Source organism: Numida meleagris, chromosome 14 (assembly GCF_002078875.1).
Source record: "Numida meleagris isolate 19003 breed g44 Domestic line chromosome 14, NumMel1.0, whole genome shotgun sequence".
Lineage (NCBI taxonomy): Eukaryota > Metazoa > Chordata > Aves > Galliformes > Numididae > Numida > Numida meleagris.
In genome coordinates this window covers 6,192,352-6,206,353 of record NC_034422.1, presented here as the reverse complement: position 1 = coordinate 6,206,353, position 14,002 = coordinate 6,192,352, and the positions used below count along the sequence as shown (strand labels likewise).

The following is a 14,002-nucleotide window of genomic DNA, read 5'->3' as shown; positions in this document are numbered from 1 at the left end:
TTTAATATAAGTACAGTATAGCTACTGAAATGCAATGAATCAATTTTCATTCAAATTTCAATATATCTCACTGTCAAAAGGAGTCTGAGGATAAGAGATTCCGAGGAAAATGAGGAGAAAGCCTCCAAACAACTTCTCCTAAAACAACTTCTCCTAAAACAACTACTCTTAAAACAACTGTATCTGTAAGTTACTGCAAATAACATGTCACTAAAGAATCAGTACTGATGTCACCAGAAAGCAAAAAGAAGACACTTAATGACATTGCCTTCTAGAGAACAAAAGAAACTAGGCTTCTTCTAACACCTGGAAGTAATTACTTTTCAGCCTGCATTAAGAAGTAGCGTTTGCACTTGTAACAAAGTGGCAGAACTGGGGTTAGGGGGTAGCTACACCTCCTCTGCAGCTCTGTTTCTGTATCTTAGTATTTCTTGATCAATCAAGACAATTCCGTTTATATAGTCGGAAAAAGCATTGGAGTTTTGAAACATCAGCATTTCTGCCCTAGATTTGTTCAATCAGCACTGCTGATAAGAATTCTATCTTACCAGAGGCTGCAGAATAAATTCTGAATCACGTGCATTGTCAGGTTTATTGGAAATGCCAGATAACTTGCAAAGTTAAGAATAATTCACTGTTACACACAAAACAAAGTCTATACCTTCGGAGTTCCTCATCTTCCTGTACATCTCCAAAGATTTCTTGAGTTTTCTTTAAAAAGATATTAGAAAATAGTTTTGAATTGTGAATTGTTAGGATAAATAGCTGAGTTATCCTTTTATGACAGGGTTTAAGCAAGCTGGGCACCCCTGCTAATGCAGCAAAGTGAAGGAATTTTATCATTTCTTTCTTTCTTTAATTGTGTGCTTGGCAGTCAACACCATTCTTCAGTCCCTCCCCCTGCTAACTGGTGTGTTGAAGCAATGTTTGTTCCCTGCTCTTTTCACCAAGCTGTATGTTGCATTGGCAGCAATTAACCCCCTGTTTGCTGAGTTGTAATGGGATAGGATTCTTCCCCTCGGTGACTAAAAAGTTCTTTACTTTTTTTGACTAGCTACACAATATCAATAATGAGATTTTAATCTCTGGACTGAGAAAAGAGAAAGCATTTCAAATGGTTCTCACTAGAGACAGTGACTTGCAACAATATAAAAATGGTATTGTTAGAATTCTGAATTCAGATGCATCTTAAATAGTACAAATTAATGTAAGTGTGAATCATTCAAGAAAACTAGGGTTTTTGCACAAGTGGAAAAAAAAAAGACATATTTTATGTAACCAGATGTTTATCTCCAAAACCAAACCTTCTGTGATGACTTACTTCTGAGGGCAGTGTATTTGGACACAGCCATTTATCCAGCAGTTTATCCAAAATTTTGTTCATGTCCAAGTTGTTAATTTCAGCTATCTCCTTAGCTGCCATATGGATATCTACATAAACAGAGACAGTATGTTAATGGACTAGCACTACTTTGCCTAGTGTTTTTTACAAGCAACAACTATTTGCACCTTTGAAGCTAGATTGTGCATCTACTTACCCGGATAATCTCTACCTGTTGGATTTTGGATTCTTTGGTCTATACTGTGGTGTTCATATAGTAAAACAATAAGGTTTGCTGGTTTTGCAATAGACTTTAGATGCTCTGCAGTGTTCAGCTTGTAGGTTATTAGAACATTTTCTGTTGCTGATCGCTTGTACTGCATATATAATTTCTTCTGTAAAACTTCTGCTTTTTCATGCGATTCGTCCTTTAGGAAAACACCGTAGTTTTATATAAAACAATCTTTTTTTGTGTCTCAGCAATTCTATAGAAAGTTTGATATTATAAGCAAGGATGAGATTCTCATTTATTCTGTCCTACCAACCATGAAATATCAGCTCAAGGATGAAGAGCCAATGCAGACTCTTATACATACATTCCTACAAACACCTGACGTGTGTCTTGGAACACACAATACAAATTAAACATGCTACTGATCTCACAGCTGGAGCAGACTCACTCTGATTCTCCTGCAGCAATAAAAATGCTTGCAATAAAAAAGGGATTATTGCTCAGCAATAAAAAAGGGACAAGCAAACAAACAAATTATTCTTCCTTAAAGTTGTATATTTGTTGGTCCAACCTCCAAGAATCGCAAGCTTAATTTTTGCTAGGTTGTGAACGGAAAAATGAGATTCTTCTGAGGAGTCACTTAAGCAGAATCCCCCAGGAGAAAAGTACTTCTCATGGGAGGGTTTGTTATGATACAATTTGTATATCGCTATTCAAAACACCAGGAGACAGAAAGCAAAGATAAAGACCTTATTTTTAAAAGAAAAAGTTTGCTGTTACCTTAGCTGTAGTATTCTTGAGCCATTTCTCAGCTAGATAGAGGCAGAATTTCAATGCCTGAATCTGGTCAGGACCTTTTTTTTTTTTTTTAAAGAAAAAAAGAAGGAAAAAAAGGGAAAAGTGAAATTAGTTTTCATGAACCTCCTTTACAGTACACAGAATATCCACTTTATTTTCATTTTTTGTTTTAAGCTATTTAAAAGGTTGGAAAAGCTCTTGTTCCTAAAGAGCAACACAATTATCTATTCAGATTCTAAGAAGGGAGAAGCTAGCTCAAACTTAGCTGAAATATTTGCTTTTGCAGGCAAACTTGTCTAGCAGAACATGATATGCTGTGGAAAGCTAAACGTTAAAGAACTTTCAGCAAGACAGCATAGCTTAAGAGAGTTTTAAAAAAAGGGATTTAATAGTGATACTGTGTTATACAGTGGGTGTCATTCTACCCTTTCCAAAATCTGATGTGGGAGAAAAACGTGGTTTTGCTTGCCAGCTTCCCCCAGAAGTATTCAAGAGTACTACTTGATGTTTGATTACTGTCTGGCTTTGCTTTTCTTACATCTATTCTCCTCCTGTCATTCCTTTACCCCATCAAGTCATCAGATATGTGCCTTACCTGTGGGAAATTCTTGTGCAATCTTGTGAGCCATAGCTACAGCCCACTCTGGATTAACTATAGACAGCAGATACGACTGAATTGTCTGCACAGTTTTAGTTGTTTCCTTATTAACAACTGATGTATACCCAGTGTTTCTCATTTCCAATATTTTTGGTTTCAATTTTTTTTTAAAGACATGCTGAGCTGCAGACATGTGTAAGGTATCCAGTGAAACCTAGAAAAGCAGTGAAGAAGACTGTTGTCAGAATGTCTACAGTGAGACCAAATTCACACAAAAGACAGAAGAAAATATGGACTTTTTAAATATAGAGGCAAAAAAGGAAAAATTAGAAACAAATCCTTTTAAAGATTCAACTTTACCTTCATTAGTTTGGAAATCAGCAGAAGTGTAGGAAAAGATTCCTCACTGAGCTCTGCAGCTGCAAGGAAGAAGACAAATGCTTATGACAGAGTCACAGTCCCCTTGCAGCTTTCTGTATGAAATTAAGCACTTTCAGTGTTGTTAAGTGCAGGCCTTCATTGAGAGTGAAGGAATGTGAACTTAATTAGGCACACTGGTCTGGCATGTGGGATATAGGGGTTACTTTGGTTTTCAGGTCCTGACAAAGTCATTTGAGGACCAAATTCTGCATTGTATATATTATCTTGGTTCCACTGAATGTCAGCTGCCTCACTAGAAGCAACCTGGGAGTACAATTGCTTTCAGAAGCCCTTGGGAAGATAACTGTAGTAGTAGAGAAATATAGTTAATATAAAATATAGACTTCAATGTAAAACTTTAAAGTTCACAGTTAGCAAAGAAAGACAATCATGCATATATAAAGCCAGGAAGAATACTGAACATACATATAATGTTCCAGAAACACTGTGCAGTTCTGAAGAATATCAAATGAAAAGGTAGTCTGGTTTCAGAAGCTGGAGACAAAGGAATCATTTGCTCTGAAACATATTGGTGTTCCAGGTCCACAGGTGGGGAAATTCTTTTATAGGACTCCAGATGTTTGAGAAGGCTCAAAGCCTACGGAAGACAAAAAAAAAAAAAAAAAAGTAAAGAAAAGGGAAAAAAAAAAGCCATAAGACTACTCTTCCCTCTTCTGAGTAAAATGTGTCTAAGACAGGAGATATATATATTTTGGTAGAGTTTTTACCCCTGCTATGAATTATTGCTGAGAAACTGCTAGAGATCAGTAGTTATGAATTTTATTTTCTGAATGACAGCTGTGTAGATAGCATAATTCCATTTATTTCAACAGACTCTTGAATAACTACACAAATAAATAGGGGGGGGAAAAAAGAATAGAATACCAAAGCCATTATGAAGGTAACAGCACCATATTTGGACATACCTGATTCAGTTGAATACTGGTATTCCTTTCATCAGCGTTCTGTATCACTTTCAAGACAATTTCAATAGTTTCATAGTCATAAGGATCAAGCTGTTCAAAATAATGACCTATTTTGTAAGATCTTATATGATTTGACTTACAAAACATAAAACTGAGTTAATTCTTTTCAATTTTAATACCAACTATATTGACATAACATTGAAGACAGAATACAAGCATCACAGCATACTTCTCTAAAGTTCTCTACTTCTCCACTTCATAATACTAAATCCTAAAAAAAATTGTCAGGATATTACAGAAATACCAAATATTGTGGTGAAAAGAAAAAAAACTATTCAGGTATACTTTTTTTGCCCCATCTACGTCTACTACAAAGGCTTTGAAATAATTACAGTATAGTGTGTATATATATATATATATATATATTTTTTTTTTTAAGAAGGAGCTTGTTTTTTTTGTTTGTTTGTTTTGGGTGGGTTTTTTTTGTTTGTTTTTTTACCTTGTACAATATTCCACTGAGGCTAGTGACCAGGTCATTTGTGCTTTTCAGTAGAGGAATTATTTCTAGCACTCTAGCCAGTAATGTGTAATGAGGTTGCTTCTCACTGTATTCTGCAGAGTCATCTTCAACGTGATTTCTATTAGCATTCTTGAGAAGAAGTGTTTCAATGCAAAGCTGCAGTGCGGCATCACTGTCCAGCATGAACGTACTAGGAGAGGACAGAACGTTAATTTGTGACCTCTGATGTCATCATTATTTCTTTATGACCAAATTTGCCAGAGACCAGTATGTATTGATTCATACTAATTTTTTTTTTAAGAACACTTTAGATATTACATACATCCATACCTGCTTAAACTATAATAGATTTATGTAGGCATGGTTGTTGTTATAGCAGCAATCAAACAGAATTGATTTGAGTCAAATGTTACCTGCAGTAATTCAATATGAGATCCGTGCCTACTTCTGGATTTTGTACAAGAGTTCTTATGAGTTCCTTCTTCCTTACTGGTGGCTGTCTAAATACAGTCTCAAAAGAAATCTACAGATAAAGAAAAACGTTATCTTCCCAAAGAAGTCTTTTGGACAATATCAAGACTAATTCCTTATATAGTAAACCTGTTCCTTTAGATTCAAGCCAGAGATTTTTTAGAGCAGGAAAAAAACAGTACATTTGTTGACTATGCTCTGTGCCCAATGATGTTTAAGCACTTAAAGTTTCTTTAAGCATACTCAGTTACTACATTTCTCATTTTTAGGACTTTACTTAAGGAAGCAGGCAGTATGAAAAATAAAATAAAAAAAATAAACCCCAGCTTTCCTAACTTTTGAATAGGAAATAATCTAAAAGCAACAAGCACTATATATCAGAACATCTTGACTTTTCATCAGTTAATAAAACTGTAAAATAAAAAAAAAAATAGATAAAAATCAAACTCACACCAAATTTACCAAGCTGGATACCCCATTCTGCATCAGCAATGAGTTCTCGGAATTTTTTTTCTTCTGCTGCTTCACCATATTGGGTAGCAAGCTGTGCTCCAACCAGAGCTACTGACTTAAAGGAATGGGAAGGGAAATAGAAGTGTACAGTAAGTAATCTGAATGCTGGGAATTGTAAGATCTAAAATCTCAGAGGAGCTTAAAACAGTTCACAGATATTATACAACTGTGTAAGATGGAAACAATTCTCACAGAATATAATATCAGGATTCCCTCAACTCCTGAGTTGGCAATTCAAAACTACTTTAAAATTCAGGTTTTATCTCAAAAAATATTTTGATAGTACTGCACTAAGTGCAATGAATGCACTTATCTTCCCTTATGTTTTAATAGGGTATATATTCATTCCGTTTGTGAAAATTGCAGTTAGAGAACAATTCCTCCAAAACATTGGAGGTGTGAGTTATGGTGGCTTAGGAAAAACAAAACAAAACAATGTCAAGTTTTGGAATAAGTCATGATGAGGTAACCTAATGCCTGGAATTAAATTGTGCTAACTGTTCACAGCAATTCTCTGTGCACAATTTTACCCCACAGTAAACAGAGCATCACTAAGAGAGAGAGGTTACCTCCAGAGAGAGGAAGAAGGAACTAGTTCTAACACCTATACTCATAACAATGTCAAACTATTGCATTTCTATATGATATTGCTGACATCTTGAGGAATCTCTTAAACATTCCGTGTATAGTAAAGAAATATATTGAGAATTTACCAGAACTTTTCTGTAATTTTGCCACGTGTTGTTTATGACATCCCAGAGCTTATTAAACATATCTTCCCTGGGCAAAATTGTGCAATACCCCAGTGCCAGGTTCTGATCTATGAGACGACAGTTGAACACCTGTGTTTTGGAAAAAAAAAAGTTTAAAAATTTAAGATTTTGTTTAAATAAGTCTGTTTCTATAACATGTAACGAATTCGTGTTATTTGTTACACAGCTGTTGAAGTGTAACACTTCTAATTTAAAGGTGCCTTGAGCCTTTAAGTTAAGGTAAAAAGAAAATAATAATAGGATTTTTTTTTTAGGATTTTTAGATCTAAAAACACTGAAGGCTAGTCTAAAAGTAACTGCTCTTCGTCAGAACTTCTTTAGAAGACAGCACGCTGTAGGTTTTACGGATTGCTTAAAAAAGAAAACCAAAAACCTCTCTTCAACTAAAAGAAGTCTAAGGACCTAAAATGAAACCAAGATTGAAAATGAGATGGAGAATGTCTATGGATCACAAAAGCTTTTATTATAATGTAGGGCATTTTAAAGGCTCCCAGAGAGACCACGCTCCCCCTGTATAAAACCTTTCAAACAAAGCAACAAACATATAGTCCAAAAGCCACAGTTCATAGGAGGTGCAAATACACTAGGGCTACAACACATTCCTGCCAGCAAGGTGGTTTCAGTTCAAAGTCTGTTCTGTAACACATGCCCCACCTCTGGAAGGAAGCTAGGACTGAAGAAGCAAATGCTGTCAGGCAATTCAGCCCACCCCTGCCCCACTGAAACATGAAGGTGTGGAACTGAGCCCCCTCCTACTATTTCAATAATGTTGGTGCTTCCCCTTCTTCATGGTTTTCCAGAGTGTATGATTTTTTCCCACAATGAATGCATTTTGTGACATTTAGCCATGAGACAATTTCAGAAAGGGATTCTGCAATAGGTAGGGCAGTCCCTTCCTCCATAGGGAAGAAAGGGCTTTTTCTTAGCCCTTTCAGAGAATACTTACCTTGTGTAGTAAGGTCATGATAGTGGTCATAATTATTGAAGTAGACTTCTGTTTCATAGCAATGAGAAAACTTTTGGTTTCAGCTAGTATATTGCAGTCATGTAGCTAATATAAAAAGAGACAATTAGCACACATAAAAATAAATTCCAAGCCTTCAACTTGTCATTTACAGAATACTAGGAGATACAGTATTATTATATTTAATCATGGTCCTAAACAGATCTCTTCTAGTTTAAAAAAAAAAAAAATTCATTTCCCTACTGTTTTGAAAAGAGGAGCTTTACTTGAATATTCTACTTGTAACTTTTCTCAGTCTAACCAATGATAACAGAATGTGAGTATAATAAGTGATTATTAACATTCCTTTTACCCTTGGTGTCTCTTCAGACCCTAGAAGTTTAGTTTACTTTGCAAAGAGAAATGGAAAACCATAAGAAAGAGAACTACCAAATCCTTTCACGAAATGAATGAACATCTGATCAGGTGGTAGTAATGAGGTTATGGAGGTATCCTCTCCCTAACCATCAAATACTTACACAGCTCTAAGCTTCTTAGAGTCAGAAAACTTCTCAGACTCACTCTCAGCAAAATTCAGCATAGTCCTTGTCATACCTTCTCACTCAGGGATAAATCCATGTTGTTTGATATACCATGCTGAAGACAGGATCCAAATGAACAGACTATGAGCCGCAAAGCTAACTCGCACTGACTGCACTCCATGAGGTTTTGTAGCACTGCACAGATGGGAGTTCTAGCTGGCAGTAGAAGGTTCTGTCCTATAATGTATTTGAAAAACAAATAGAAAACAATTAGAATCTTTGTAATAAGCATATTGTTCTGGAATATTATCTGAAGAAGCATGTTGTTCTGAATTATTATAAGAACACCTCTTTTTCTTCACTAAATTTATGCCACAAGATGAGCCCTAGCCTCCTTTGAAATTTAAAATTTCAAAGTTTTTAGTGGTAGAAATTCTGTTCTGAAGTATACACATTGACAACATACCCAAAGCTACAGGAGTGAATAGCAGCAATTACTATGTAGTTGGGTAACTTCTGTGCTGAACCAAACTGTCTCCCAAGCATGTGGCTGTAAGTGGAACACCCAGACACCTATTTAAAAACTATGGATTAGTCACTCTTGCATAGGTCTAATTTAAACCTGATGTGTTTTGGTTGCCTTGTTTATACTTTTGAAGTGGTGAATCTGCCATTGTGATACCTTTAATAAATGTGCAGTTTGCCAGGCTGGTAGAGTCCAAAGGATACAGCTTGTTCTCTGGAAGACAGACAAATGCAAATTCAGTGCGCTGAGATCTCTGCAACACTATAAAGCCTCAAAGTAACTTAAAATTACTGTAATTAAAGGGCAGTGCACAAAATAGAAATCCAATAGAACAGAAGACACGTGAATTCTAAGAGCCAGGACTGCTGCTTTTATTTTTTATTTTTTAAACCGTGCTGCATATTTATATTCTATATCCACCCCCCAAATGGATATTGTTTCCAGGAGCTTGTCTGAGATTTCTGAGGTGTTTATTTCCCCTTCTACACAGATGTCAGATTGCCCTAGATAAATCAGTATGAAACATAGATGGTATACTGACTCCATGTTTAGGAAAGTAAGTTTACCAGAAATAGGTAGAAGAGAAGAAATAGTTTCATATATGACTGGAAGAACAATCTGTGGATCAAGAACAATCCCATCTTCGTTAAAGAAATCATTGTAAGTCCACTCTTCATAAGGATCTTTATCTCCTCCAAAACATGTTGTCTAAATAGAAAGAGCAGCTAATGAGTATGTCTACTAACAAACCAAGTATTTTAAAAGATTATAGTTTTCAAATTAAGAAATAGTAAGTGATCTTTTATTTGTAAATGGCTTCTATCACACTACGTTTTATTAAATGTCCAGTAGCACTAAATACATTTCCTACTTATACAACAACCACATTTCTCTTTCATGTTGTGTTTATGTAGTTCTACAGCCAAAACTCAATCTTAATTTACTGGAGGCTTTCATAAACCTTTTTAGCCAAATACAATAAGCAAACATTTTTCAAATGTATGATTTTTTTTTTTTTTTTAGAAAAATAACCTTCAGAGCATAAGTCTGCTTGCCTAGCCACTTTAATCTATTCTACTCAAACTGTAAGAGTCCATTCATTGCAAGCAGCTCAAAGCATTACTTGATCTGAACAAAAAACAAAGATAGCATTCAAGAACTTGATCCATCTTATAAGCCTTGGGAATGCCCTCACATAATACACACTTAAGGAAAAAAAAAAAGTCCCATCTCCCTCATCATGTTTTAATATTTTTTCTCTCTTTTTTTTTTTTTTTTTAAAGTCAACTTTCTATGCTTTCTGGCAGTCTTGGCAGCAGTCATTCAATAAAAGCCCTGCTATTTTCAGTGACATTAGTAGGATTTATTACACTAAAATGAAAGCTGAGAATTACTACTTGTGCTTCTTGTATTTGTGCCACTGCTGCATTGCTTTCAGTCTACACTTTACACAGAAATAAATGCACGTTCAGGAAAAATTTAATTTGTGGAGCTATGGGCTTTTTTGGTTTTGTTTTCTTTTTAAACAGCTTAAGTATTGCTGGAGGAATGGGGGAAAAATATATACAATGAACTCTATTCAGTTATACAGGACATTACATATATTCAAAAATATATTTGAATTAGTAGAAATTACCTTTGCTGTAAACCCATAGTTTTCTATTTGGCACTGTCTGTAAATTTCCTTGGCAGACAAAGTATATTTACAGAGTTCCAGAGAATCTAGTAGCAAATCTGTAAAAATATTAAGCTCATTAGTATAATATGGCTCTTATGCTCTATTAAAAGGAAACATCATTTTGCAGAATCCAGTTTTAGAGGCATATATAGAAATTAACTTTTGGTTGGTATTTCACTAGTAACACAAGTAAATGATAAGAGTAATTACCTGGACTACATACTGTGGCTGCCTGACAAGCCATTTCGTAGATCACTGCAGGAAGGTTCATGTCTTCAGGAGTGATCATTGGAACATCAGCCCCCAACATATGACAAAGCCTTTGACAAGCTGAGAACAGTAGCTTCCCTGTTTCTTTATTACAGTGATTTGTATAGAAGTCCCTATTAAAGAAATGAATTTAAAGTATATGTATATATAAATGATGATAATAAGAAGAAATACATTTAACATTTTCATCTGATCTCTCTGTGGGGAGGTAGTAGTAAGTCTAAGCTATCAGACAACCTAATCATGAGGAAGAGACCAGATAGAAACCATAAAGTGGTACACATGGTCAACGTACAATGGTTTTCTTCTGTCTGTGTAAGCTGAGAAGCTCTCATAATAGTTACTTAATATTCTGTCTTCTCTCACCAAAAAGCCACAGGGAATCTCTTACTTAGCAATCATGTTACGGCAAAAAAAAAGTCAATTTTCAGAGATGACAACTTTACATTCGTGTTACATACAAGCAATTTAAGCATATTTCTTAAACACTCACTTTTAGAAAAAAGAAAATCAAAAAATCCCCCATCTTTTCTCTACATATCTACTTGCTTTTGCAAAATATCAGAAATACTACAGAAAAGTGCATTAAAAGAGTTAAACTCTTGAAAATCTCTACGGTTTTACCTGCATATTTTTACAGCATCTGCAACTTTTCCAGCATCTAACGCTCTCAAGGCCAGTTTTTCTCCCAGCTCTTGCTCTGATCTTTGCAGGAGCAAAGCCATTCTGTACAACCTTGACTCAGTGGAACAGTTCTTTAATTTACCATCTTTTGTTTTACTATTTGTTGTTTGCTCTTTTCTAGACTTTGACGGATATTTGTCAGTTTCATAAGCACTTATGTGCTTCTCAAGAAGCTCAGACATCAGTGTAGGATTCCCAAAGTCTTCAACTGAAAGAAAGATATCAAAGTCTTCCTGCAACAAAAAATAAGATGGTTGGTTGTATTCATTAAACTTCCTTTAGAATTAGTTTTCTAGATTAGCTATAGAATCATTTTGAAATCTACTGAAACTATAGAGACATCCTGAATAAAAACCAACCCATGCAGATAAATTATGAACATAATTTTCAATATCATAAGAACAAGTGCAATAACTACAGTAAATGAAAAGTAGTCTCAAACTACAAATATATCTACCTGTAGGGTAGCAAGTGTTTCAAATGTTCTTAGGTTTGCTTTGCATTCATCCATCTTCAGAGGGTTGTCTGTTGGAGGAAAAAAAACATTACTTCCTGACTCTGTTTACAAACAAAATGTAAGATGTTTTAAGTGATAACTCACCTTTTTGAATGTTGTACAGGAATCTGAGGATTTCTACGAGTGTTTTTGTCATAAACATTTGTGTTTTTTGCTGCAGGGAAAGGAGAGGTTAACAATTTGCTTGGTCAGAATATTGCCAATAAAAGATAGCGAACCTTAGGCTACCACTCTACTGAAATACTATGCAGTGTTCTACAAGCGTCTTAATCAACAATCTAAAGCTCTAAAGAACTTTTGATTAGAAGCAAGAGAACAAAATTCTACTGTAACTATGCATTCTTTATGGAAATAGCAAGTATTTCATAGCTGTATATATGTATTCCACTCAGTCTTTTGGCTCTCACAAGAGTTTTGAAAAATCCCCCCTCTCCTCCCTGTGTTCTTCCTTTTCCTTACCAGAACAACTCCTTAATAAAACGGCTAACAATAATTCTCTTCTATGGTTGCAAGAAAGTGATGTGTACTGTCAGCTGTGAAGCTTTGAATGACTTCAGTAGCAAAGCCGCACCAACAACTTTTAAATAGATATGTCCCAAGCAATTAAAGAAAAAAATAGGAAAACACGCTAGAGGTAAAACAATAAAGCAGGATTTGTAAATGAATTGAATTCAGTTAGTCAAGAAAATGTGTGGAAAGGACTTTAAAAATAACATAATGGTACAGTGCACAGAATCAAGAAACTCCAGCTGAGACTTCAAGAGGTTCCCTAGTAAAATCTCCTGCTCAAAGAAAGACCAGTTCATCATCTCTTCTTGCTGGAAGATAGGAGATAAAAACTTAAGAACTTTCTTCTTTTGTTTTTTTTTAAGCATCTGGGTAACAATAGCATATAAAATAATTAATGCACACGATTTACAGCGTTTGATGACTTGGTACCTCTTCAGAATTATCTGCTTTCCTCTGTAATACTAGTGTTCCCCATACAGTCAATCTCTCTGCAACTTTCTCAGCTTCAGCAGTAGTCAGAGATTTTAACAAAGTCAGAGATTCCTCTCCCTGGAGAGAAAAAAAAAAAGTAACAAATAATCAAAATAGAAGATCATTTATTTATGGAAAAGCTAGGCACTTCCTTACTTTGATTATTCTTCTGCTGATAAACTTCATGCAATCATTAAAGTAAATGTATTTTACCCTGAGTAGTTTTAACTAAAGTTTTGAGGCTTTCAGTAAGATGCCCTTTGCAAATAAGCATGTTCTCTAATAAGCAAATTAAAACACAGTTTTGTTCATTGGCAATTATGCAGTGTTTTTAAAACATGCTTTGATTATCAAGAATACCATGACCTAATAAGACAGAACAAGTAGCAGCATGGAAAACTCTTTGCAAGGGAATTAACTGGATTCCTTTAATAAAAATAGAACAAAAAACAAAAACAAAAACAACTTTATGTCTCAGTAACAAAACCAGAGATTTCACACCTACTAAATGTAGCAAACAAAGTTAAATGTTTCAAGTTAGGACATCCAAGTAATTTAAAGGCAGCTTTCTTTTTCCCCTTAGCAAAACCTTAACTTGAAATTTTTGAGGCAAAAAGCACTGCACGTGCTGTTTTGTTTGGACATAAATATTCAACACTGACTTACAACACTTAGGCACCTTCAATACTAGAGGGGTAGGTATGTACTGATGTGGGGTATCATGTTGCATTAAAAATCTCAGAAAAACCTAGATTTTGGTGGTAAATAACTTGCCTAAAATCGACTCCAGCGAAAACGTGAATATATGCAGAGAATTAAATTCTAAGCCTGTCTTTTACATATGGGGCATTATTTTTGTACATTTTTGCAACAAATGAAGGATGGCTCATGATGACGTCACTCACATTTTCAGTGTTAAGTATAGGCAGCTATGTGTACAATTAATAAAACTGTATTAAAATACCAGTACATAAACTGTGTCTAAGGTTTCAGCAAGCAGTGCAACTGTTGCTGTTTTGAAAATAGTCCACAGTGTCTAAATACCCAGATCAACTGACATGAAGTATTTTAGTACCCTTTCTTTGTCAATCAGGTCTATCATCCTCAGAATGTAGACTTCCATGGTGGGTAACATATACGCTTCTACCATTTTCAAAGCATCCTCCAAAGAAGTAGGAGTGTCTTGTTTAAGAATGTATTTCACTAGCCTCTGTGAGAAGAAAACAGATATGGAAGTTAGTTTATTCATTTATAGGATAAGAAGGGAAGTCATTTATACTTTCTACTTC

At 35.0% G+C, this 14,002-nt stretch overlaps 1 protein-coding gene across 3 annotated transcripts in view; it reads right to left on the bottom strand.

Annotated features, from left to right (window-relative positions):
* The window catches only part of KNTC1 (kinetochore associated 1), a 34,753-nt gene that overhangs the window by 6,912 nt on the left and 13,839 nt on the right, over positions 1-14,002 (bottom strand). For all 3 annotated transcript variants that reach the window (XM_021412679.1, XM_021412681.1, XM_021412680.1), the window contains 23 exons: positions 13,789-13,923; positions 12,672-12,791; positions 11,817-11,886; positions 11,673-11,740; positions 11,156-11,448; positions 10,472-10,644; positions 10,220-10,317; positions 9,150-9,291; positions 8,740-8,796; positions 8,131-8,294; positions 7,519-7,623; positions 6,513-6,641; positions 5,738-5,854; positions 5,229-5,338; positions 4,795-5,005; positions 4,296-4,385; positions 3,796-3,967; positions 3,310-3,368; positions 2,947-3,163; positions 2,334-2,407; positions 1,539-1,749; positions 1,322-1,431; positions 662-711 (listed from right to left, as the gene is read on the bottom strand). In XM_021412679.1, coding sequence (XP_021268354.1) covers positions 662-711; positions 1,322-1,431; positions 1,539-1,749; positions 2,334-2,407; positions 2,947-3,163; positions 3,310-3,368; positions 3,796-3,967; positions 4,296-4,385; positions 4,795-5,005; positions 5,229-5,338; positions 5,738-5,854; positions 6,513-6,641; positions 7,519-7,623; positions 8,131-8,294; positions 8,740-8,796; positions 9,150-9,291; positions 10,220-10,317; positions 10,472-10,644; positions 11,156-11,448; positions 11,673-11,740; positions 11,817-11,886; positions 12,672-12,791; positions 13,789-13,923 — 2,975 coding nt within the window. The remainder of the gene's footprint in view (positions 1-661; positions 712-1,321; positions 1,432-1,538; positions 1,750-2,333; positions 2,408-2,946; positions 3,164-3,309; positions 3,369-3,795; positions 3,968-4,295; positions 4,386-4,794; positions 5,006-5,228; positions 5,339-5,737; positions 5,855-6,512; positions 6,642-7,518; positions 7,624-8,130; positions 8,295-8,739; positions 8,797-9,149; positions 9,292-10,219; positions 10,318-10,471; positions 10,645-11,155; positions 11,449-11,672; positions 11,741-11,816; positions 11,887-12,671; positions 12,792-13,788; positions 13,924-14,002) is intronic.